Raw genomic sequence first — 27882 nt, forward strand, 5'->3', positions numbered from 1 at the left:
TCTGGTCAGAGGCGATGCTGTTTGCTATAAAATATACAAATGTGTAATGTTCTCATTATGTATCTCCAGACAAGACTGAGAGATGCGCAAGCTGAGTGGGCTATTCATATGATGGGCGCCATTTTCGCATGGCGCGGGTCTTTTAAAATCTCATTGTGAATTGTAAATGGCACAGTTTAGCACAATGCTTTTCGATACAAACATTGAATTCAAAATAGCAAACTTGTAAATAAGGGCAGCCTATCCAGGCGTTTAAGAACGATTTCCAGACGTGCTGACCGAGTAAGGCAAACATTTGTGGTTGGATAATTAAACGATTTTCCTCTTATCGTGACCCTATGCTATTTGTTTGTTTTCTCATATTGAAAGCAAAACTGTGTTTATTGATAGTTAATAATATATTCCCCGGACGATTTAGTGAACGAGTACTGACCCTAAAATTCTGCGAGATGGATTTTTATGCGTTATTGTAACTGGGCCACAGTTTGTGTCGTTTGAATATAAAGAGAGTGGTCCGGAATTCCTTACACTGAATAGTGATACATCCTTTGCGCCGAGCACAGAATCAGTGATGTAGCCAACGTTAAGAGGTTTAATATAGAATCAGCCTATGGAATATTCGAATATATTCATGCGTGTCTGATGGCGTTATGTACAAGTCATTTAAGGTGAAAAGCTGGGGTAAAACAGCTATGCCGAAAAAGCGCATTAGTGCTCTATATCTATGTTTAGGTCAGAGTTGTTGACACCGTGTGAACTGCTAGAGTAACAGGTAATGCATAAACAACAAAGTACGGGTCAACAGGGCTGTCTTTTTGATTGCCTAATTCGTGAGAAAAAGTATTGCTCGGATATCTATGTTTTGTTTATTTTCATCAATTATGTTATTGTATATTTTGAATTTGTATATGGTGTCAAAAATCAAGTGTTTTGAACAGGGAAGTTCATACGTAAAACATGTAAGCACTACATTAAAGAGCTTTGATATGGATCCGGTTTTCACGTAAACATTTCCGGTTTTGTCTTGCTTGCGTAAGCGATATCGTTTCCTACATGATATTATCAACAACACCGTATCACACAGTGAACACAACTTCACCAAAACTGGAATGCAACAATACCTTTACGTCGGATCACTTCTGCGCTCGTCGATTACACAGTCTAGTCAATAAGTTGAGGTAAGCCGTCTGATCGTTTAACTTTAACAAGAGCTACACTAATATCTTAAGATCTTTAAGGCTTAAAACATACATATTTTGACTATTAAGTTACGTTTCTAAATTAAAATTATGTCATACTTTCGGAAATTCGATGAACTATAACAAGGTAAACGTATTTAATAAAAGGCTCTTCAGGGGGTAAATATCTGTCACTTTAAAAGCCAAGAGTGTGATAAAACTATTGATAATGATTTGAGTAAGAGCTTATGCACTGACATGAATAACAATGAGATGCACACACGTACATTCATGAGCACACCTTACAATCTAATGGTTCAAAATCAAATGAGACAAACAAATAAACATGTTTATACACTATACAACCATTCTAATCATATATAAGATTGGGATTGTTTATCTTTAACCCTCAAGTGCACTGACGAATGTACAACGGAAGCTTTAGACAATACTCACGGCGGCGCACATTTACTATCTTGTCAACTTTGTGTGATTACACGCAGGTGAATGATAAACAAGTTTCATACGTTAATGTCACAGTGGTGGTTTTGACTGAAAAACTGTGGTGAGGAAGTAACTATCGGGATTATTATTCCTGGTGTGGATTGTAAAGGTTTTTGCTAGTTAAAGGTATGTGCATGTGCATTACTATGTTTTAATTGGCTAGAAGACGATGCTGTGGATTTATATTTCAGCAAGGTTAAGTGGTCAAAAAGCGGATGACAGTATCCACCGTTTAACATAATCTTGCTTACCTACGTATGATATCCATGACTTACAGATTAACCAGACATGTTGTAAGGTTCCCGTAGCAATGCCGAGGTTACTAAAAGTAACAGAAAAGAAGCCATTGCATTGACTGTATCAAATGTATCATAGATCTGTTCAAACTGGTCAGACTGGTCATAATTAGTTGAAAGCCCCTTTTACTAATAAAATGAATGAACTTAGTTAGTTTTTATGCTTTTATCGTGTTACTGACCATCGCACATATGCACAAAAATTACCACCAATAAACAAATTGCCATACCCCTTTCAATACATTGTATTGCCATTTTTTAAAATGGTATACCCTGAACATAGAAACCATGTATATAATTTAAAATCGATGTACGTGAACGTGTCTATTTAAACAATCAAATACTCATTCGAATTTAAACCATTCATTTAGATATTTTACATTGGATGTTATGAACATGTTTATATAGATTTAACTTATTACGACATTATACAAAATACTGTATTAGTTTACTCTCATCATGGGATGGCCGATGAAATTTGTAACCCATGACATGTTAATACTGCAACAATCAAGTAGATGTTCTATATATACCTCTTTTAAGACAGCAACGCGATCAGGTGATAGTACATTTAATGCAAATTATATGTTATAATTAAAATTATAACTTGATGTTTTATGTGCATTTCTTTAAAAGGAAACAATGAAAATCATCGCTGTTTTCTTCACTGTGATCTGCGTGTTAGTTTTGGTAAGTTTTTTTCAGCGATCAATATCAAGAAATGTCTGTAAGTTTTGCTTTATTTGAATTATGCATACCTAATATATTCTTCGTTGTCGTAATACAGCTTACTATGCACGTGTATATTTGTTTCTGATTGTTTTATTATTAAAGCTTCTCATGTATTATACAGGGCATTCTTTGTCAATTATCAACATATCAATCACGATATCGCCCAGACTGCGAATATAAACAATGCATGAAGCCTATTAGACAGCATGGCAACTGTCCTCGATGGGGGTCCTGCCAATGGTACTGTCAAGCAAAGCTTGCTAACTGCACAGTTGGAACCAGATATCACTGTGCTCGAGACCTGCGTAAACTGGAACAGTTCACAAGTGCTTGCGCTGTAGAAATATTTTGTTTGTCAGGTAAACTGTTTGAAAAAATTCACATCTTTTAATCCAATCAGCAATATTAACACAGCATGGTTTAAGAAAGTGACTTTAACTTCATTGCATAAGGATATTTGTTATATGACGTTTGCAAGATACACATTTTAAACAAAAATGCAATTAATGGTTTATTAAATACATGAACATTAAAAGATTTAAACACCAATTTATTAAAATCACAAATCTATTTAATGTACGACTAAACTTTCGTATTAACGATTTTTCGTAGGCGAAGAACCTTATTTATCAGTTCAAGAATCAACAGGTAAAGCAACTGTGAATTGTCGGCCATGTTACAAGAAAAACGTGTACAACAGTCGCCACAACACTTCATCGGCCACGTTCAGTGAATGTCACATGTTGAAGAAAAACCTTTGTAAAAAGCAGGACAACAAGATAGACTGTGGAAATCAAAATTATACGGAACTGACGATGACCGACGGTTATTGTCGATGTGATGCAAGAAATGGGTATGCTGCGCGGTCACAAAAAATGTGTTTTTATGAATATGAAGTCTGCTTCGTGAAGAAATGTCCAGAAGGCATGGAGCTGTTATTAAGTCAGTATATTTTTGCTTTGTAAGAAATTTTAGAATATGTAAGTGTAATGTTACATAATGATAATATACATATAAAGAAAAGCACACGTGAACCAACAGTTTTCTGTCAATTGAAACTGTGGTGGTTAAGGCTGCATAGGTATTTGATTTATAACAGATTAACATCGTAATTTATTCTTAATTTATGCAAAACTTTGCTTGTAGAAGTTTTTAAATAATGTGTTATAGATTACACATGTGGTATGCTATGCCCTACTGGATATACGAGACAACCAGAATCAGATATATGTACAGAGGTGTCATTGTAAGTGAAAAATGTGTTCATTCATTCATACAATTTTATGTAGCTTATTATATTTTCATGAAGACATATACGTTATTGTTTGACTACTTCCTTAGAAGTTGTGTCAGCTAGGAACTATTATTTTTTAATAACATCGCGAATTGATGTTTAAAGAAATAAGTTAGGTAATATTAGATTTTATTATGGATTGTTTAATGCAACGATTTTAGTTAAGGTAGGTTTGTTTAATGGCATATGTTATATTTCAAGATTGATTTATATATATCATATATATACAGTTTATTAATCATGAGCTCTATTAAATGAAACAACGTAAGAAACAGGTCGTTAGTCGAAATAATGTGCAAAAGTCCTGCCTTTGACAATTAGTTAGGCTTAATTATTATATGAAACGGAGACTAGTATTTATGTGTAAGGCTAAGTTTTCAACGTGTTGTTTTTCAGAACACGACCTTTTAGCTCCGACAGACCTGAACTTAATTTAACCGACGTACAAACAACTTCTATAAGTACGTATTTATGTGCAGATGTATATATGCCTCTCTTAATAATTCATGTCATATATATTATTGATAGATAATGATATATTTTTTACAGCAACATAATATATTTTATTAAATAACGGTTTCTGCTTCAGCCACATATATATTATGTTATATACATTAAAGTATAAACAAATTAATACATACATAAATCAATTATAATAATTAAAGGATTTTTATATAAATAGCTGTTCATTTTAAGTGTATTTTTACTAAACGTACGTTTCTATTTATATCGGCTCTAACAATACACGTGGTCAACTATTCAACCTGTAAAAATGAGACGTGCGCATTTGAAACTTGAAACGCGTAACAATGTGATCATTAATATGAATATTTAACTTGTGAATAAACGTATATCCCTTATATGACGTTCATAACATACATATAAGTAAATTCAATAATAGCCGCGTGATTAAAGCATACTCGGATTCTGAAAAGATTTGAACCTCTTTTTGTAAATATCTTTTTTTCTGGTTAGCAGCAGACTTGCTCTTTGTAATTACCGTTATATTTCAAGAAATGAAATTAAATTACATGACCTGCATCAATGCAGTCCTACACCTGTTAGCATGTGCCGTTTACCAATAATACATAAAAAATATTGTTACGTTTCAGGAACATTAGATGCACCATCAACAAATGAGCAACTTTATAAGCAGATCATCATACCGATTTGTCTCTCTGTGGTAGTATTTGTGTTCGTAATAGTTACAATACTATTCAGAAGGCAGTTAAAAGGTGAATATAAATATATTAATAAATTAATAAATCAATGCAATAAATAAACAAAAACAATTGATAGTACTGCTACTTTAATACACAGCCATTGCTGTCACTGAATGTAATAATTATTCCAACTTACCACATTGACACAGTCATATAGCCGTCAAAATCAATGTGGCTTTTTGACATTTGATCTCCAAATATAAGCTTCAAAGTAATAAGGGTCTTGATCTTACAATATCTTCTTGTATAGTTTAATCATCGTTAATGCATGGTTATATTAAAAGAGAGAAACGCGTTTAAAAAGGAAATTCTGCTATCTGACCTTGAAATTATAGTAGGAAGATAACTTTGAAGGAAGACACTAATGTCTTTGAAAGACCCACCGACTGGGCCATTATTTAAATACTGAAAGAAGGAATGTGTTTTACCTCTGACCTTAAGATTTTATATTGGCATTTGAGGTTTCCAAACGGTTCTTGAGCGTAACACAAAGTCTCATATAGATGAACATTTGTTATTTCAAAATATTTCATGCATGGTTGAATTTTCCTCCCAACCACTATCGGGACAGACGGACATATTGAAAGAGGGACAAACCAACGGGAAAGAGTGATTTTAATATAACCACTATACTTTTAGACTATAAGCATCGCATATTGTCTTTGCTTTGGCGACAGAAAAGTAAAGTTCGTCAGCCAGAAAAAGGTAACACTCTGTTTCGCCTCTTTGTTCCATGATGAAAGATTTCTTCTTTGTAAATAACTCAGTGCTTTTAATATTGATATTATAATATACAATTAATAAAACAGCAGTCATACTAGACGGTATGAAAGGCACTAAAAACAAACAACTGTAAGTCGTTTTATGCTGAACGGTAAAACATATGGGCTATGAAATATGATTACAACTTATTCATATTATACAAATTCCCTATGCATGACCATGTTCGGATATACTTCCTATAAATAAACGTTTCTATAACATTATTTTATATAAAAATGGCTGTTTAAAAATGATTGATGGATTTGACTCAAAACAACTTGGATTAAACGATTAATACATCAATCTGAATCAAAAACAAAGAAGAAATTATAAGAATTTTCTGGAAAGCTATTTTAATCATTTTGTTTCAGAAGATCGCATTAAACCTTACGATATAAACACACGGAATTCCATCGGTTATTCTTAAAAGACACAAAAGGTCTGAAATAAGGTTGACACTAAAACAAACTAAATTGTTTGGAATAACTCATTTATAAAACATTCTAATGGTTTATTTTTCTACAAAAAATGGTGTATTAAAGGTGTGGATAATGTGGAACACATAAACTACTATATAGCGAAGAAAGTTTATAGATGTAAGAAATTACAAAGAATCTACGGGTTGTATACCAACGATTTTCTGAAATACCATAATCTCAAGAAAAGTGTGCCACTAGATTTTGAAAAAGCGGGAAACTGAAGACATTTTTCATCAACCGACATAATATTTACTTGCATCAAATATGGAATAAACTATTATAGTTATTTTAGTATACCAAAAACTCGTACTGACGAAGCAATTCAGTTAAATTTAGGCAATTACAAAATATATATTTTTTACAACGAAATGGGAAAAAATCAATTGTTTATTCAACAGTTTACATTAACACATGAAAAAAAGCTAAGAATGTCCAGTGTAAATATATTGTGCACATTATTATAAATATTTCCAGTATCAATATATTATGCAAAATATTCAAAATAATAATTAGTTATTGCTGTGTGGTTTTAGCACATTCTAATACGCATGATTTGTGTGGAATGTCAGTCGAATTAGCTGATGTTTTTGGGAACGCTCTTTAATTCAAAGATTTTGGTAAGGTTGAAAGAGTTATTCTATAAAAATACATATATAGAGAAACAGCTTACAGGTTATCGTATAATGTGTTGATGAAAAATGTATGGTACATTCATGTATGTCAGCACAGAATAGTCATCATTCCGTTTTTTCAACCACTTTTAGGATCCAAATCGCAGATTACAAACGACACGGGGGGGAAAGCGACAGCAAACCGTGATAAAACATATCCAGCAAATGCAACGGCGTCTCGTGAGTGAACAATTTTTTTGCAATTTCGTAGTTAACAGAAGGTTATTTTTAACGAAATATTTTCCTTTAATAATTTAAACATAGTCAAAATTTTATAGAATATACGTTTTTATTATTTAAAGTGATATAATGGGCATTTTTCACTGTTGAATTGAGCTGAAACGAATAAACACGTCAAAAGAGTTAGTTAAAATGTGGTTATTGACCAATTATCTGCAACTCATCTTGCTACCAGTTGTTTATTAAAAATATATTTTATATACGATATTTACATGACTCACCCAGTCCTCTAAGCCGAAATGATCCGTAAAACAAAATTGTGTCTTTGCGTCGTACGAACGAATCTGCATTTAATCTAAAAGTTGGTTCACATCGTACATGCATGATCAGTTGTCAAACGAAAGTACGGTTGATATTCTAATGCATTATTTTTCTCTTTTCGGGATATTGTTTTTGGTATATTGATGATGCATTAACAAATATAAGTGTATATGAAGTGAAAACATCAAAAATAAACAACGGTTGCGATATATACATCTATAAACTGTTAGATTCCCATAATATCACTTCAAGCAAAGTTGTTGCATCAGATTCCAACGATACAGAGCCTTCAATAAATTTGAAATTTTTTTTTTTTTTTAGTTGTTTAATATGTTGAACATATGTTAGTTTAAACTGAATAAAATTACCCTAGGAAAGTTTTCTTTATCAACAACAGGTATAATGGAATTTAAAATATACACTTTGAGCGTCTTCGTAAAATTTACTTAGTCGGAAGACATGGGCACATTGAGTGTTGGACTGAAAATTTGAAGCCATTTTCAGTATTCCATGTAGCAATTTGATCAAAGTTGTGTTGTTCTTGGGGTTCAATAGTTAATATAGATTTTGAGTGATAACAATATTAAATTAAAACCTGCATATAGAGCATTTACAATAGTAATAATGTAAAGGCCAAAACGTGAAACGGAAAGTATAATTTCTTGAGGCACACCTTGCTCTAGTCGGCGGTTTTCAGAAAGGGTACAACTTATCCGAACTTTCTTAAAGGAAACTAGCAATTAACATAGGTAATCTTCCTTTACAATTCTGAGTTTCTTAAATTTTCATTTTTCCATTTCTAACAGGTAGTATCATATGCCTTTTTTAAACTTGGTGTTTATTTACAAATTATTTCCTTATAAAAGTTTCAAGACGAACTCGGTGATTATTGATACTTTAAGTTTTTCGAAAACCCGATTGGAAAACACCACCCCACCGTTTGATTATAAATACCAACAAGGCCTTTATTTGCTATACGTTCGAAAGTTTTACAAAAACAGCTAGTTAATGTAAGATACCTATAAAGTAAAAGATCGGAACTATCTTTTCCGGGTTTGGTCAAATAAAAACTAAAAAGATGTGTTTGTGAAACACTATGTCCCCTCAGATATTTGAACTTTGACCTTGACCTTTTCACCTCTCAAAAGGTGTAGCTTCATGAGGTACACATGCATGCCAAATATGAAGTTGCTATCTTCAATATTGCAAAAGTGATGGCAAATGTTAAAGATTAACGCAAATAAACCAACAAAGCAACAAACCAACAGACAGGGCAAAAACAATATGTCCCCCAGTATAGACTAGGGGACATACAAATTCTTTGTATACATGTATATTAGAAACCAAGCCTGTTAAACAGATACTATAAACAATATCAAGAAATAGATTCAATTATTAAGTTTAAATATGTTTAAAAATTGATGATAAATTTCATCTGGGCCTACAGCAATTTCTTTGCATTTTCTTACATTATCAACTCATTCGTCAATATTTAACTGCTCATCGATCTTTGAATGAAAGTTTAAAGCAATGAGAAGTGGTCACTTCCACACTGTTCATGAAGCACGGATCAATCAAAGTCCAAGAAGAATAATGGATGTGTTAAAGAAAATTTTATGAATGTACATGTCGCTGGATGTGAATAAGTTGATAATTTATCAGTTAAAAGATACGATTGTAAATTATCTATGATTTTGTCAATAACGTTATAATATTACCTTTACCATTAGTGTTACCATGAACTGCCCTATAAAGTTTTATAGGAGTTAAGTCAACAAATAAAGTTAGAGGTTCAGGAAGGTGTTTAACTAAGGATTTAATACTAAGCTTTTTAATTCCCCAAAATACACTGTTGAGCAAGGTGGGAAACACAATGAAAAATGTGTTATAGGTTTATGTTAATTTAGTTATTTCAAACCTGGCATATAAAGGTTTTGTAGCAGCAGTTTTGTTGTTGATTCACTGTTAGCAACTGCAAGAGTAGACCCCCTATTTGTTTACATAAGTTACTAATGGCACGTCATATTAACCAAAGAAGACCACTATTTTCAGATTTTAGATCTCAAAATTTCCGCGGAAGTATACAATTTGAAATTATGTAGAAATGAAAAAACTAATTTTCTAAAATACGAAATATGATTGAGTTTTTGATAGAAAATACCAGTTAAAATGCAGTCCAGTTACATTTGACCAAGAGAACTGCAATTTTAATGGCCTCCTCCTTTTCTCCTGATTAAGTAGCATGCCACTATATGAAAGTGTGTTAAAGTGTCAAACTATATTGAAACGTTGACACACATTATTTGTTACCGTGACATTTGACATGCTGACTTCATAATCACCGTGTCTTTCCTCCCGAATAACTGCATTTCAATACAAAAAATCTCGTACGTATAAATATCATCCAGAGTCCAGGTTGTCTGATACAGGCTTCTCTGATCTTTTTCATTGTTATTGTCGTTGTCTGATCTTTATATTTGAACCAGTGACTACAAAACAAGCATATTTTGTCCCCAGATGGTGCAAATTATGATTAATATATACATGCTCTAGTACAAAACAAATTTCCCGTTACAAGCTTCTGTGACCTTTACCTTTGACTAAGTGAATTTAAAATCTATTGACGTCTTCGTTTGAAACAAGAAAACCCTAGATTTATGTGCATACTGTGCATGATCATATGTCATACCATTCTTAAGATATTCTGCGGACTTGATTTGATGTCAAAAACCCCTGTGATCTTCCCTTTGACTTGTTCATTTCAAGATTATTAGTCGTCTTCCGTTGCTCCTATATCAAGAACCTACCAATGCCATGAGTGTATGTGAAAACATTCTCCACGTATTGTTCGGAAACCAATTTGGACCAACCTACAAACTGATACACCGACTTTACTTGAGTTTATATATATATATATATATATATATATATATATATATTAAATATAAGTATATAATACTTGCATTGCAAATTGTTTTTCAGCCGCTATTCCTATGGATAGAGACAGTGGTGCATCGTTCACCGCGACGGCCGTAACTGAACCCAGCGACAGCCCTGGTTCGAACATTTATTATTTGAGCTTCATACGACACGTGCTATACACATTATTCAGTGGGTTTTTAATCATTTATTTTCCCGTCTGTGTTCATTCCCATTTTAATTAGACTCAGATAATGAAATTTTTAATACATTTATATTAACTCTGAATTGTTATTCGTTGTTAAATGACTTAGCAATTCAAAACATAAAGACCCAAACCGTCATGAAATACAAGGGGTTACATCAGATAAAAAATATCCTGTTTCATCTCTTCATGTCAACATGTTTTAACTATTTGTCTTCGGTATTTAGATATTGTAGTATAAAAACCTAACGTGATATAGTTTTATTTTATACTTTTCAAAAGCTTGCATGTGCATTAATAAATTGTGTCATTATATGTTAAATCAGGCGTGGGTCCAATGAAAGATAAAGGAGAATCCAAACCAACTGCGATAGAAACACCTGAAAACAAAAACACTTCAGGTTCGTACAAAGTTGTTTTGAATAATTTAAATAATCAAAATAAACACACACACAATTCTCGATAAACATTATAAAGACCTTCTTTGACCGTTGGATATTAAAAATATGACAAAGTTTCATAGTTTGTTATCGAAAAAACAACGACCGGATGTTGAAATGTGTACGAGTTTAATTACGAGTGTAAAGCACCAGTGATGTTATACCAGTGGTATATTATACCATAGATCTAAATTTCCGGTCGTTAAATATTCGAAGACATAAAAGTTTCTTTTTAATAGCTTTTAACGCCTAAAATCTTAAGTTTTAATCTGACACTGTCTCTGAAATGCGAACTATTACTTATGAAGCTCCGCCCCAGCAACGGTTGTTCCGTCGATAAGTTGTACCTCAATTTTCTGATTACAAAATATCCGTTGAAGGGTCTCATGGAAACACGAATCAATGGTTGCATGAATTGCATTGAAAGTCAATTCGTGTTGTGATTCAGCGGAAACGGCAAAAACAGCAATCGCGTGTAAATTTAACATCGTGTGAAATTATCAATTCACCGATAAAAACAACTTATACAAAACCACATGCTGTTACTGCATTTCCACAGTTTGGATTTATTTATTGATATTTATATTGATATTGTTTAAGTAATTGGGGCCTATGGAAACTAAGTAAATGTAATTCACTTGTTTAGAGTATATTATTGTGTGACTTTCATGGATACAAATGCGATTATCACACTTAAGGTACATGCACCTGTTCATAGTATGTTGGTAGCCGATGCTCGGAATGTGTAATCTCGCCGGTAAATGCACACTTTTCCTGCGAGTATGGAAGACATTAATATATTGTAACACAATCAGAACAACAATTGACTCATCCTTAGAATAAATCATCAATAGCAATTTAATAAAGACATGTACAAAATAAGGAACGATCCACGGGAAAAATGATTCCACTGAATAAATGGAAAAATGTGTTCTTTTGTTCGAAAATGTGATCCCATTTTCATTAAACAAAGTACAAAAGCTACATATGAAAAGTGTTATTCTTTCAAATTATTTACAGTATGAGGAAATGAAAGTTTGAATCAACTTATTACACTTTATTTATTATAAAAGCAATTTAAATTGTGATTTTGTCCGATATTAGTGTATTTAACAAATTCACGTTTCAGAAGAAATACAGTTGCAAACAATTAGGCCGAACGTGGAAAAGCCAGAAAACTTGGCCTTAAATTCTACCATATCCAATCCAGAAAAGTTGAAAATTGTCACTGATCATTTTGGCAAAGGTATGTCGTTTGAACGTTTTTTTAAACATATTACCTAAAATTACCCTAACATTACTCATATTATATACACATGAACATATTTTATAGGTGTCCCAGATACTGACACTCAGACGAAGATCACGAGCGGAAAGACTGTGCCAGACTCACATAGACCTAGAGAAGCACAAAGTAAGCCGACATTTGCATTAAATTTCTAATATAAATGTACCTTATAGTTAAAGGATGCACGGACCTAAGATTAATCGTCTACCCTTGCTTAAGGTTACATAGAGAGTTAATGAAGGAAACATGCTATTGTATTATATTTTATGGGCATGGCTGACTGATCAGCGTGCGAACATACTGCATCCTGGGTTGTGATAAAAACCTTGGCATCCTCATTATTTAGAGAATTTATCCCTGTGCCATTAAAGCATATAACGCTGTGGACAGAAGGTGCGATGTTGCATAAGAATTATTTGAATAGTTCGATTAGGAGAACAAGACCTGAATTTAGAGCAAGCAGGTACACCTGTCAATAGAAAAATGCCTAAAGGCAAGCTATAAGGGTACACATGAGATTTGTGATTTTGAGACACGAACGGGGTACGTCTGTTATAGTATAATACCCTAGGGCAAAATAATATCGAATCAAGTCTAGAATTTGCGTGTGGCATGCAAGTCAAATGTCAATATATCAAGATATTGTTTTTTTAGGAAGTGTTTCACTATTAATTGATGTAATAAATGTTGTATTTACTGAAACATTTGAATACATTATCATGACGCTATTTAAGATTAAATAAAGGGGGGATATTTATGAATGTTGCCATTATTTTGAATAACTGACGCATTCAACAATGTATCAGCACAATGCAAAGGAAAGTAATATATTTCAAGACTACGAATATGAATTATGGACATCGCGAAACAACGCCTTTAACAACGGAGTTAAGCCACAACTTAAAGAACATAAAAAGCATGGGGACATCACTGCGTTTACTCTCAAAGTATACGCATGGTCCTTTTTGCGAGAAGAAAACTCAACGCCAGCAGATTTCGAAGGACAAAAAGTGACGCAGCACTGGACGGAATACTTGTGAATTTTAACACTATTAAGCTAGATGCAGCCGTTCAACTGTTTGAAATGCGTAGATAACGTATTCGGAATAATATCCCCGAGGCTTAAGACATCAAGAGAAAAACTGCCATAGTTATTACTTGTAAGCATTTTGACCAAATGAAAATCTTCATGTCCCAAGAGAAACGATGACGATGGAAACAAAATCATTAATATAAATAACAACGCCAACAACAACAACGATGAATAAAACGGAAACGAAAATAGATGACGCAATATGAACATCGGAAATCACATCAGAATCGCCAAACGCACGCAAATCGCCAAGGACGAGTTGACAATCGGCTGATCTTAATCGTCACAGCGACATGGAAAGACCCGATTCGCCTACACTACTTAGAGACGGATCGATCTTAATCTTCGCGTCGGCAGTAACCGGCCCGACTTAAAGTGTGTCCGCTGTGAGCGACAGCTTCAATACTACATCATCGACAGACCAGACTTAAAAGCAACAGCGTAATCGCCGCGAGCGACATCTTCAATACTTCATCTGCGACACCAGACGTTCAGCTAGAAAACAATAAAATCTTTGGACCTGCTCTGTGCTTCATTCATTTCGATTGACATTTAGATTGTACAACAACAATAACAACATTTATTTATTTCAGCATAGACGTGGTTCAAAATCGTAACATATCCGCAGATTTTTTATCATGCATGTATTTATATCAACAACTGTTCATGTACTTAGTAGATCAATAGTTAAATTTGAATGATTTAGTTATATCTTCGTAGATATTCCATAATAACATTCTTTTCCCATCATAAAATACGAAAAAATTAATTTGAAGAGAGAGAGAGAGTTGTGTAAGTAGTAGTTTTGTTATAAATTAATAATTGTAGAAAACTATAATTAAATATTTTATCACAACAACCATAATTTCATAAATAGGATTTTTGAATTTTGGAGATATTTATAGATGTTTAATTATAAAGAATAGAATGTAATATATGTTCAATTATAGAGAAAATAATGGTTTAAATAAAATTATAGAATCTTAATTAAAATGTTCACCACACCATAAGAGAACGTAATTAAGTTAACATTAAAATGTACCACGGTTATCACGGTGCAAATCCAAACGTGACTGCCTATAGGAATATACTTAAAGATGTCAAACAAGATTTGTTATGAAACACAGTCCGATTTAACTTACCTTGAAAAGCCATCACACATTTTCGTTGACATGGTCAAATAAGATAATTTTTGTCTAGCACCTGTCGACCGCTTCGTTATATCGGAACAGAAAAGAGTCGATCAACCGACATATTTATAAAGGCCAAGCAGAAAATGTATACAGCTTGTTTGGTCAGTTTTGATTATTCATTTTTTCTAAAAAGATAGTCTAAGTTTGACATTCGAGTAGAGCAGTCACGTTTTCTTGTCGTGGCGGCCATATTTTCCGCCGTGCTGTAAAATTGTTTTTCACGAACATGAGCAAGCGTTGTATTAGAAAATATTCAACAGAAATGAATCGCGATGAAAAGAGAAATGAACTCTGTTTGTTACTGCTTGTTCTCCACGAACAATGTGTAATTACGTTACATTTTTGCAATATCTTTTTCAGCAACTTGAAATTTAAATAAAACGACCAGACTCTAATCCAGTCATTTCATTAAACGTTTAGAACGTACTTTTTAAGTTGTTAAACTATAGAGTCGATTTTGTTCATATATCAATGTAAGTAATAGGAAAATCAGTAAAGCCTTCGTGCATCGTGTTTAGAAATGGCGTCACAAACACGATTTATAAATGTGATTGAATTCGCACGAGAGAAATCCGTTATGAAAATCATGTCTTTAGTGATACACTTTTTATATTTTTGTTCATTAAACTTAATATTTATACCGTCTTTTTAACGTAAGTACCATATATTTGTGATGTTAATTGTAAGTAAATCCCTATATGCAAATGTACGAAAATCTCGTCATTCAGCGTTTTCCGGTCATTATCGACAATAAAGTACGGAATGATAACCTAATTGCACTTAAAAATGAATTAAAAGTTCCATTCCCATTTTTATTCAGACTTTGTTGAATAAATTAAACATTAGATAGATAAAATAATGGATCTTGAAAAATATACTTCGAGTGTGCTTCTTGTATAGCTATGTTAATGTATTCATTCAGGATTTAATGTATATGGATATTTAACATCATTAGCATCCTTTTTATTTATTAATTGTGATAGGATCTTTAGAATATTAATGTTTTAAAAGTTAACAATGTTTGCAAATTTAACTTGAACGATTTATAAATATTGTTTTACATGTGATTTTATGGATTGTTTTTGCAATATGTCGTTTGAAATCAAAATTTTGAGAAATAATAATATTATAAACAAACACTTGAATAAATGCGGTAGAAAAAACGTACCTCCTGACCCATTTGACCATCTCCAATTAAAGGTAAGCAGTTTACTTAAAGAGCTGTTCATGTTTGCGCTGTTTATGCGCCTTAACAGAAAACGATGCAACACATTATTTATCATTTTGAACACTGTGTGGTAATTATGTTACCATTGGTTGATTCGAAAGCGAAATTATCCGTACCCGTATTCACCAACCAATTCTGATAATAATAAAGTAAAAATAAACGCTCTTAACGAAGTGAAGTTTGTGGTGTACAATTTAATGTCACTTTTAACTGTATTATACTATAAGAACATTACATATGCAATCTTTATTTTTTTATACGTGAGTCTGTCTGTCAATTTGTCGGTGAATACTGTCCCATGACTACATGTTTGTCTCATCGGTTAATGGGTCCTTGGATTTAAAATATGACATATGTTTTATAGCAACATAATAAGGACACTTATAACATCTGTAACTACTATTGTTATTGTTGTAAAAAATCCTAATGGGATTTCCTGCATGAAATGTTGAAAGTCTCATTCTGTGCAAATACGCGATTTAGTCGCATCATATTCATTTGCGACTCCGAATTAATCCTAATTTTTATTTTTATTTCAATTTTGTTAAATTTTAATAGCATTGCTTTGCGATCATGAAGGAAAAAGAACTTGAAATGTGTACATTATATTTTAACTGTAATGAGTATATGTTCACACATAAATTATCCATGCAACGGTTATTCTTTATACAATTTGCAGACAAAATAACGTACACTTACTTTGTAAAAGTTTGGAAGATCAATTTTAACAAATATTTCCACTATAAATACATTATGCAAGCTATTCCAAATAAAAGTTACCTACTGACGTGGGATGTTTGCACATTCTAATACGCATGATTTGTGTGGCATGTCAGTAGATTCGAATGTGCTTATGTTTTGGGAACGCTCTGTAATTCACCATTTTTAGTTAACGCTCTGTAATTCAACAGTTTTGGGAACGCTCTGTCATTCAACAGTTTTGGTAAGGTGTTGAAGAATGATGTTGATTTTGATAAAACTACATATTATGTAAAATATATGGTATATTCACGTATGCAATCACAAAATAGTCATTATTGTGTTTTCCAACCACTTTTAGGATCTGAATCGCAGATTACAAACGACACAGATGGGAAAGCGACAGCAAACCGTGAGAATACATCTCCAGCAGATGCAACGGCGTCTCGTGAGTGTCGTTTTTTTTTCTTCAATTTGTTAGCAAACAGAAGACACGTAAATGTACATATATTTTTTTCTCACGAACACGTGCTTCCAACGCTGCCAGTCTCGCGTTCGCTCGTAAATGTTCGGATATCTTCGCGGGATATCCACATTGAATATATTGTCCCATAAAAATAAAAATAAGATTTTTTTTATATTGTTTAATTGTGTCTACTGTTATAAGGAACGCATGCTTTTTTACGAAATGTTTTGCAAAACATTAGTTTATTTGGAATGTTTATGAATCTTTAACACTTTAGCCATAGTCGAACTTTAATAGAACATTCGTCTTTATAATTTAAGCAAAGTTGTTGCATCAGATTCCAACGATAAAGAATCTTCAATAAACTTAATGATATATGAATGTTTTTAGTTTTTTTTATGTGTGGACCAAATGTTAGTTATAAAAAAAAATAATCTGAAGACAGTTTTCTTCATCATCAACAGTTATTATGGAATTTAAAATATACACTAGTAAAATTTACTTAGCAGGAAGACATGAGCACATTGAGTGTTTTAATTTGAAAATTTGAAGCCTTTTTCAGTATTCCATACGGAATTTTGATCAAAGTTGTGTTGTAGTTGGTTTTGAATTGTTTAGATTTTATTTGATAGAAATAGGCAATCAACATCTGGATTTAGAATCCAGCGATAAAACATCTTCAATAAACTTAATGATATATGAATGTTTTCAGTTGTTAAATGTGTGGAACAAATGTTAGTTATAACCAAAAAAAACTTAAGAAACTTTTCTTCATCAACACGAGGTATTATGGAAATTAAAATATACACTAGTAAAATTTTCTTAGCGGGAATACATGAGCACACTGAGTGCTTAAATTTAAAAATTTGGAGCCTTTTTCAGTATTCCATAAGGCATTTTGATCAAAGTTGTGTTGTAGTTGGTTTTAAATTGTTCATTTAGATTTTATTTGATAGAAATAGGCAATCAATATCTGGATTTAGACCATTTGCAATAGTAATAGTGTTAAGGTCAAAACGTGTAATCGAACGTTTAATTTCTTGAGGCACACATTGCTCTAGTCGGCGGTTTTCAGAACTGGTACAACCAACCCGAACTTTCTCAAAGGAAACTAGCAATTAACATGAGTTATATTCCATTAAAATCATGATTCCTTTAAATTGTTTTCATTGTTCATGTAATAACAGGTAAAATGATATGCCATTTCAAAACTTAATGTTTATTTACAAAATAATAACTTATACAAGTTTCTAGACGAACTCGGTGATGATTGATACTTTAGGTTTTTCGAAAACCTGATTGGATATTTGTAAAACAAAACTAAATCAACTTTTGATTGTAAATACCAAATAAGGCATTCATTAGCTAAACGTTCGAAAGCTTTACAAAAACAGCTAGTTAATGTAAGATACCTATACTTTGAAAGATCGGAAGATTCTTTTCCGGATTTGGTAGAAGAATAACTAAAAATTATTTTTATATATTAGAAACCATGCCTGTTAACCAAATACTATAAACAATATTAAGAAATAGATTTAATTATTAAGGTTAAATATGTTTATAAAATTTGCAATACAGTCCATCTGGACCTACAGCAATTCCTTTTTTTTATTGTATCAACTTATTCAAAATACCAATATAAAACTGCTCATGGATCTTCGACCGAAAGTTTAAAGCAATGGGAAGTGGTCACTTCCACACTGATCATCAAGCGCGGATCGATCAAAATCCAAGAAAAATACTGGATGTGTAAAATAAAGTTTTATGCATGAAAAGGTACCTGTCGCTGGATGTAAATAAAATTAAAATTTATCAGTTATTTATCGGTTTAAAGAAACCATTGTTAATTATCTATGATGTTTTCCATAACGTTACCTTTACCATTTGTTTTACTATGAAATTCCCTTTAAAGATTTATAGGCGTTTATGTCAATAAGGTAAAGGAGAGGTTCAAGAAGGTGTTTAACTAAGCATTTTTATCCCGAACGTACACTTTACAGCAAGATAGAAACACAATACAAAAGGGTTGTAGGTTTATGTGAATTAAGTAATTTCAAACCTGACATCTAATGGGTTTTCTAGCAGCAGTTATTTTGTTGGTTCACTATTAGCAACTGAAAGAGTAGACCCTCCGTTTTTTACATAAGTTCCTAACGGCACGTCATATTCGGACAAAATATGTATATAAACCAAAGATGACGACTATTATCAGATTTTAGATCACAACAATTCCACTGAAGTATGCACATAGTAATTATGTAAAAAGGAAAAAAACACAGTTTCTAAAAATAACTTGACATACGAAATTTAATTGATTTATTGATAGAAATACTAGTTAACATGCAGTCCAGTTACATTTGACCAAGAGAACTGCAATTTAAATGGCCTCCTCCCTTTCTCCTGATTCAGTAGTACGTCAGTTTATATGAACCAGAGCTCCAGATAAGGGTCGTATTTTCGTAATTTCGAATTATTTTCAAGTCTTTATTTTATTTTATTTATTTATTATACGTATTTATTTTAAAATATTGTCGTACCATTAAGAATTACAAAATCAAGTTACAAATATTATTTAAACATCGGTTCATATCGATTCTTTTGAGAGAATTTCGCGTATTAAAGATCTTTTCGGTGCTTATATAGAATGGTTATCGGGTTTGTTTAACAAAGCGCATTTTTTCCAATAAAAGCGGCGTGTACAGTCTCTCTGTAAAAAACAATGGCGGCGCCAAGAGAGCGTCTTAAAAAAACTCCAAAGCGTGCAAAAACACGCTTTAACATATTGTACGCAAAGTGAGCCGAAGTTGAATGTTAAGAAAGACATTATAGAAAAGATCTTATACGATGCTGTATGTTCAGTTGCCGACACAGTCGGAAAAAGCTAAAAAAACTGCGACACGACGGGTCCAAACTTAAACAAAAGAACATTGAACGAGTGGAAGGGACAATTCCCGTAGCTTATCGTTGAAAAGATTTATAGGGGGGACCCGTTTTAATTGTGAAATATGTAAAAATTGATCGAAGGCATGCAATCGAAGCACAGTTTGGGCATATGAAGGTATTTGAAAAATAAAATTGTATAATACTGACTAGACACTGTTGAACTCGTATAAATAAAGTTGCTAGTATGTTTATTTTGATTTTTTGCATGAAAATAACCATTATTATTTATTTTTAGGTCATTTAGAAATGTTAAGAATTATTTTCCAAAACTCAGTAGTAACGTTAAGAATAAAATTTCAGAGTTAAGAATGATTTTTGAAGATCTTGTAGTAACGTTAACAAATTTCACAAAACCTTATCTGGAGCTCTGATGAACGTGTGTTACATTGTCAAACTATATTTGAAACGTGAAAACACATTATTTGTTACCGTGACATTTGACATGCTGACTTCATAATCCATGTGTCTTTCCTCCCGAATAACCGCATTTCAATAAAAAAATATCGTACGTATAAATATCATCCATAGTCCAGGTAATTGATACAGGCTTCTCTGATCTTTGCATTGTTATTGTCATTGTCTGATCTTTATATTTAAACCAGCGACTACAAAATAAACAAGCATATTTTTTTCCCCAGATGGTGCAAATTATTATTAATTTATACATGTTGTAGTACAAAACTAATATCTCGTTACAAGCTTCTGTGACCATTACCTTTGACTAAGTGAATTTAAAATCTATTGACGTCTTCGTTTAAAACAAGAAAACCCTAGATTTATGTGCATACTGTGCATGATCATATGTCATACCATTCTTAAGATATTCTGCGGACTTGATTTGATGTCAAAAGCCCCTGTGACCTTTCCTTTGACTTGTTCATTTCAAGATTATTAGTCGTCTTCCGTTGCTCCTATGTAAAGAACCTATCAATGGCATGGGTGTATGTGAAAACATTCTTCTCGTATTGTTTGGAAACCAATTTGGACCAACATACAAACTGACACACCGACTTTAGTGTATATAAATTTTAAATATAAATATATTTTATTGAACATATTTTCAGCCGCTATTCCTATGGATAGAGACAGTGGTGCACAATCCACCGCGACGGCCGTAACTGAACCCCGCGACATCCCTGGTTCGAACATTTATTAGTTTGGCTTCATACGACACGCGCTTTACACATAATTCAGTGGTTTTTTAATAATTTATTTTTTCCGTCTGTGTTCATTCCCATTTTAATTGGACTCAGATAATGAAAAGTGTAATAAAGGATAATAAAATATGTGCATTTATATTAACTCTAAACTGATATTCGTTGTTATATGACTTAGCAATTCAAAACGTAAAGACCCAAAACGTCATGAAATACAATGGGTTACATTAGATAAAAAAGATCCTGTTTCATCTCTTCATGTCCACTTGTTTTAACTTTTTGTCTTCGGTACTTAGATAATGTATAAAACCTAACGTGGTACAGCTTTATTTTACACTTTTCAAAAACTTGCATTTGCATTAATAAATTGTGTCATTTTTTTACATCAGGCGTGGATCCAATGAAAGATAAAGTAGTATCCATACCAACCGCGATAGAAACACCTGAAAACAAAAACACTTCAGGTTCGTACAAAGGACTGAAATAATTTAAATAATCAAGATAAATACACACACAACGCTCAATAGTTCCTAACAGATATTGAGAAACTTATTAAACAATATAAAAACATTCTTTGACTTGTGGATATTAAAAATACGACAAATTTTCATAGTTTATTATTGAAAAAACATCGACCGGAAGTTGAAAAGCGTACGAGTGTTAAGCACCAGTGATGTTTTACCAGTGGTATATTATACCACGCATCTAAATTTCCGGTCGTTAAATATTCGAAGACATAAAAGTTTCTTTTTAATAGCTTTTAACGCCTAAACTCTTAAGTCTTTATCTTTCACTGTCTCTTAAATGCGAACTATCACTTATGAAGCTCCGCCCTAGCAACGGTTGTCGATAAGTTGTACCTCAGTTTTCCGATTACAAACTATCCGTTGAAGCGTGCTCACGGAAACACAAATCAATGGTTGCATGAACTGCATTGAAATTCAATTTGTGTTGAGCTTCAGCGGAAACGGAAACAACAACAATCACGTGTAAATTTAACATCGTATGACATTTTCGATTCACCGATAAAAACAACGAATACTTATGAGCAAAACCACATTCTGTAACTGGATTTCCATAGTTTGGATTTTTTTATTGACATTTATATTGATATTTTAAGTAATTTGAGCATATGGAAACTTAGTAAATGTAATTAACATGTTTAGAGTATATTGGTGTGTGACTTTTATGGATACAAATGCGATTATCACGCTACAGGTATATGTACCTGTTCAACTGTTTGTTGATAGCCGATGTTCGGAATGTGTAACCTCGCCGGTAATTATTGCAGAATAACACAAGGTTTCCTTTTTGCATGTTTGCAAATTTGCATATGCCGTATAAAAATTAAGCCTGTTGTATGAGGCTAAACAGTTACATTGCCTATTTCGGAACCTACATCCAGTATGAAACTATTAACAGTTGTAATTGAAAGTGTAGCTTATAATAAGAAATATTGAGTTCCATTGCGAACGAACAATTCTTGTTTGGTTAATATATTTTAGTCCGTGATAAACCTTTACACGACATCTCTACCACAGAATCGGACAGCAAAGGTTTACTTGGGCAGGTAGGTTTACGGATATAATTGTTTAAGCTATTCGTACAAGTATTGCGTCATCTTGCTATTTGACCATTACATAGTGATATTAGTAATGACTCTCATACCTGCAACTTTCATGGTTATCGTTAAATTATCAAATGTTCGAACTCTTCACTTTAATCATGGTTTTAGGAAAATTACTACAAAAAATAAATTTCTTGTGTGATTGTTTAATTTAGTATATCATTAAACATTTAATATTCAAATAATAATGATATGCGGAATCATGATTAAAAGCAGGCATTTGCGTAAATTACAGTAAATTGGGTGTACGTATTCTTAAGTTCGTTATAACATGCAGGCTTGACTTCGTGTTTTGTGTTAATATTCCTTCACAGGTACTTTGTGAGGGTATCTACACATTTTTGAAGAAGGAAAACGTATTTGAGGAAAGCAAATGTTTAGATATGATCAACGCAGCGAATTTATTTGAATTTGATAAGCTGAAAGAAAAAGACATAATTAAACCGGACACGACGCGGACCATAAAAACGTAAGTGTTTTTGTGTGGTTTAGCCAAATACGTGTATTGACTAGACGCGATTGTTGTATAACGCATCATTTTAAAATACCCAATTAACACTGCGTATGTCTATACATATAAATCGAGGTTTCTTTACCCAAGAAACATTTTTCCTTATTTGTATTCTCTTAACAATTAATGACATATATTTTGTCTTGAACATTTTTTGTACAAATAAATGTACAACCTACATAAGACTCGAGCTCTATGCTTGTTTGTAATTTATGATTGTTTAAAATAGATCGCCAGAGTTATTCCTGGCCTTGGTCAGGAACATCGTGGTTGCATAATCCGATCGATTAACTGGGCATCAATGAACAAAACAATCGAGATGCGTTACTTTATATCACTGTCTACTGGTTCTTCCAATCATTACAGTGTTTGCGTACATGCCTACGTATCTGTGTGTGTGAGAGGGGGGGGGGGGGCGTGTATTTCGAAGGTTATTCATATGCATTATGTGTAGTCCGGTAGATCAATCTAATTAACGTAGTTGACTCATGAGAGTTGGGACATGGCGATACAATAATCAAAAATAAAATTCATTTCCATGAAATATATATGTGCACATAAAAAATGTATGCTTTATTTTAACCAGAATCAAAGTGGAGGGATTTACTGCCTATGAGATGCCTGGTAAAGAAATCTCATGCATGTATGAGTTCATGAGTTATCTGCTTGTCGGGAATGCAGACATGAAATACATCATACGTTTAGCTGCAATGCGTTACGCTCTACAAAACTTTGGGACATATGTGAAAAAAGTATTACAAAAAAAATAATATATTACATAAACTAGCATAGTTTAGAATGTTTCAAGCAGTTGGGATGATGTAAATCCATTGAAAATGTACAATTTACATGTTTAATCCAAATGAGAGATCCCGTAATATTTATATATGTAAACATGCTAAGACTACATATGATTCATTTCAACGCCTCAAACTACTCACAAAGACAATTCAGTACATCTGTTAGATTGGTTTGTTAAGATCTATCTCTGTCATGCAAATTGCAATACTTAACGTCCATTCTTATAAAAATACGTATGTTTCTTACAGTTGACAGGTGAGTTCAGTTCCAAAGTAAACGACGCCAAAAGCTTTTTTGAAATACATAGCATTTCGTTTAAACAAACTGGGTCGCCATCGATGGAAAAGTGTGTTCGTAATTCATTTACTGATCTGGTGCGTGAAATTGCCAATACAGGACAAGGTAATTTAATATTAAAACAGTTCCTATATGAATATGTTGAGAATATTTATGATATATAAATTTCATATTTTAGCTTGGTCGCATGTTTACCGACAATATATACTTTGAAAATGCTATCTATTTATAGGTCCGTATCCAGGACCGTTTTACGTGGAGTTTTTGCGTGGTGCACTAAACTGCAAAATTAAGCAATTCACCGAATGGGGCTTGTACAAACGAGGCTTTTCGAAAGTACCCGGTTTTAATGTTACCTTGACAACCAATTCACCACCTGAACGAGAACTGCATATTTACCGGGTGAAAACTGTTAGTGGTCACGGTGGTCTATCAAACAATTATAAAATAGTACCTCTGTTAAAAAACGAGAATCGCCAAGTACAATCTATTAAATAAATGTTACAATGGACACACATTAAAGGTGCCTCTAGTTTGTTCGTGTATAACTTTTACTTTATTGGACGTTTCTTTTGATATCAGAAAGAGAAGAACAGCCTAGACAATGTTAATACGTTTGAACATATGTACTTAGTTTTATTGTTGTGTACCATAACACATACATAAACGTTCACAGAGTCCAATTCTGTGTTCTTTGCGTTTTATTTCTGCTTATGAACACAACACAACGTTTCCAAAATGTTTGTCAAATACAAGATACATGCGAAGCCCGCAACGGGCCCAGCCCGCGAAAGCAAACAATAACGCGCCTTCTATGTTCGACAGCTAAAGTAAGACATAGATATAAACAAGGAAAGCTTTGATAATTGTTTCGTTTTCAATTCTGATTGGCCGTGTAAAGTCACGTGTCTACGTGTACAATTCTGATTGGCCGTTTATTAAGTCACGTGTCTGCAACATAACTATGACGTTTGCAACGGACACATAACGAATACATACGGAAATGACCGAAGATTGACAAATAAGGTAAGCAAATATTCGTGGCCGGATTTGATAACCCGAGGCTATAAAAATGTTGATTCAGGTGGCCGCCTATCCAAGAATGTATGAAACCTGGTACAAATTTCGATTATTATATCAACTCAATAATGCCCCAAATGTGCGTTTTGCGTGCGTTATGTTACAGTTGTTTTTTTTTACTTAAATGGATGCAAATGATGGTCTTTTAAAATATTTCATGTTTTCATGTACTTTCACAAACATAATTTTATTAATGAATAACGTCACGGAGATGATGACTAGAGCTATAGCAAGTAGAAAATTGTTATTTTTGTCATTTAGTTATTTTACTTTTATTCTTAATATTTAAAAATATTTTTAAGATAAATGATAACCATATTTGTGAAGATCAGCCATGTGTGTTTATGGATGAATTATTTGGATGAAAGGTTAAAGGATTTATATTGAAATTAAAGCTTCCATTCACTACTGTAGGGTGTACCAGTTGACTTGATTAGAAAATTTCAATCGAGATGTACATGTATACCAAATTTCTTTTCTTTTAACACCACTTTTGCAAGGAATGGTGAATGACTATTACTAGTTGCGGAAACATCAAAAATCGATTGCATATAGCTAAGTAATGTTAAACTTCTGTTGCTTTAATGAACTGTGAGAATTATTTTTAACACTTAAGCGCTTTTAATTATTTATCAAATGAAAAAACACTTTACTTAAAACGTGTTGTAGGATAAAGCCAACTCAGCCAGAACTACCGCGTTTACCTTTCGTCATGTAGTTTGATACATTCTAGTACACAAAGACATTAACCTTATATTTTCTATCACTGTGTGTCGTATATAAAAATGCGGATTAACTACTTTCAACGCGTCATTGATTTGCCGATTTTTTGTTAATTTGCATTTTAGTCATTTTATACCAATAATTAATGATATTATGGACTGTTGCTGAGCTACAATAGACCATATATTATTGTAAGCTGACACATCATGGTGTGTTATTGTCACAATCAATTGAAGCGTTTATTTGAAATGTATTTTCTGAAAGAATTATAAGGTGTGTCATGCTTAAAAGACATTTTAAATGGCTTTTCTAGAATTCAAACCGTGAAAGGTTCCTTTATTGTTACGCCGATAGTATTTTTGATGTTATTCGTTTTAACAATACAATAAAAAAATACATCAACATATTGTCGTCAACGCAACTCATCTATAGAATTGATTATTACATTTAAACATAACAGCATACACCACATGCAACCAAAGCAAAAAAAAACCAGTATATCCTAGCATATTATGTATAATATGTGTTTGACATTATTACTGTTGTATTATACCACTTTTGTTCTTGCTTATGCACATATTTACATTTTATGTTTTATATTGAATAAAACAAATAAAAAAAACATATTGTCGTCAACCTTCAGTCCACGCATTCCAGAAAATGATGACCGTCAATATAAAGAAGTGAAACTCAAGCTGCTCCATCAGTATTGCATTCTTGTTATACACAAGTTCGTGTTCTTTTATTTATGGCAAGTGACCAATTGCCAAAACAGTATGGCACAATACGAAACAACATACACACATAGTAGAATACAGCTGGGGTAACAACCTTGGAACGGTCAATGCAAAGCATTGGGGGTTTAAACCGGTTTTAGAGCGATCAACCTCACACTTTTAAATATATCTACAATTAAACGATTTAGCTTCACTTAAGTAATCGAGCAAGCCAACTTTGTCTCGTTGGCAACATTTGTGTCCCGTATCCGAGGGCAATTCTTTGATTCGCAAATCCGGTTCCATTTCGGGAATCCGTATGACTTAAGGTTTACACCCAGGCCGTCCCTCTGCCCGTTTTTTTGTCAGTCCGAATCTGGACCCTGCAATTACTCAAAAAGTACACTTTGTAGGGTTTGTCCGTATTATTTCAGTTTTCGCGTCAGACAAAAATTGTGCTATGTGTGCGTTTGACAGTTTTTTCTGTCAAATAAATAATCATATAAGACTCTGTCTTTCATTCTAATAATATTTACACATTATATATAAGATGTTAAACGGAATATTTCGGAAACATATATATGTCCATTTAAATAAAATAATAGTTAATCTTAAGTTTATTTTTTTATAGTGAACACCATTTTTCCGTTGCAACAAGCGTACCCGTTTGGGTGATCAGTAGTCCCGAGTTATCTGAGTTAAATTTTATGCTTTATAAACGAATAAAACATTAAAACAGCATCAATGGTCTTTAATATGTTGTCCATAAATTAGAGTAAATGTTTATGTTCTTACTTTCCTGCTGAGTTAAACGGTCTTACTTGTCACAAGATAACGTCTGGAAACGAAAGTCGTG

At 32.7% G+C, this 27882-nt stretch overlaps 2 protein-coding genes across 12 annotated transcripts in view; both read left to right on the forward strand.

The window, feature by feature from the left end:
- LOC127841894 (uncharacterized) overlaps positions 1 to 27882 on the forward strand; it is a 126851-nt gene that overhangs the window by 49727 nt on the left and 49242 nt on the right. The window lies entirely within an intron of this gene.
- LOC127841885 (uncharacterized) overlaps positions 1648 to 27882 on the forward strand; it is a 287569-nt gene continuing 261334 nt past the window's right edge. For 8 of the 11 annotated variants that reach the window (XM_052371004.1, XM_052371005.1, XM_052371009.1 and 5 more), the window contains exons 1-14: positions 1649 to 1808; positions 2615 to 2668; positions 2832 to 3069; positions 3323 to 3652; positions 3881 to 3956; positions 4401 to 4465; positions 5117 to 5239; positions 5867 to 5932; positions 7233 to 7319; positions 10623 to 10697; positions 11091 to 11165; positions 12334 to 12450; positions 12538 to 12618; positions 17067 to 17093. In XM_052371004.1, coding sequence (XP_052226964.1) covers positions 2621 to 2668; positions 2832 to 3069; positions 3323 to 3652; positions 3881 to 3956; positions 4401 to 4465; positions 5117 to 5239; positions 5867 to 5932; positions 7233 to 7319; positions 10623 to 10697; positions 11091 to 11165; positions 12334 to 12450; positions 12538 to 12618; positions 17067 to 17093 — 1408 coding nt within the window. In that variant the 5' untranslated portion in view covers positions 1649 to 1808; positions 2615 to 2620. Of the gene's footprint in view, positions 1809 to 2614; positions 2669 to 2831; positions 3070 to 3322; positions 3653 to 3880; positions 3957 to 4400; positions 4466 to 5116; positions 5240 to 5866; positions 5933 to 7232; positions 7320 to 10622; positions 10698 to 11090; positions 11166 to 12333; positions 12451 to 12537; positions 12619 to 17066; positions 17094 to 27882 lie in introns of all 11 variants that reach the window. The other 3 variants (XM_052371011.1, XM_052371014.1, XM_052371003.1) reach the window with 2 other exon arrangements.

The sequence above is a fragment of the Dreissena polymorpha genome, chromosome 8, assembly GCF_020536995.1.
Source record: "Dreissena polymorpha isolate Duluth1 chromosome 8, UMN_Dpol_1.0, whole genome shotgun sequence".
Classification (NCBI taxonomy): Eukaryota; Metazoa; Mollusca; class Bivalvia; order Myida; family Dreissenidae; genus Dreissena; species Dreissena polymorpha.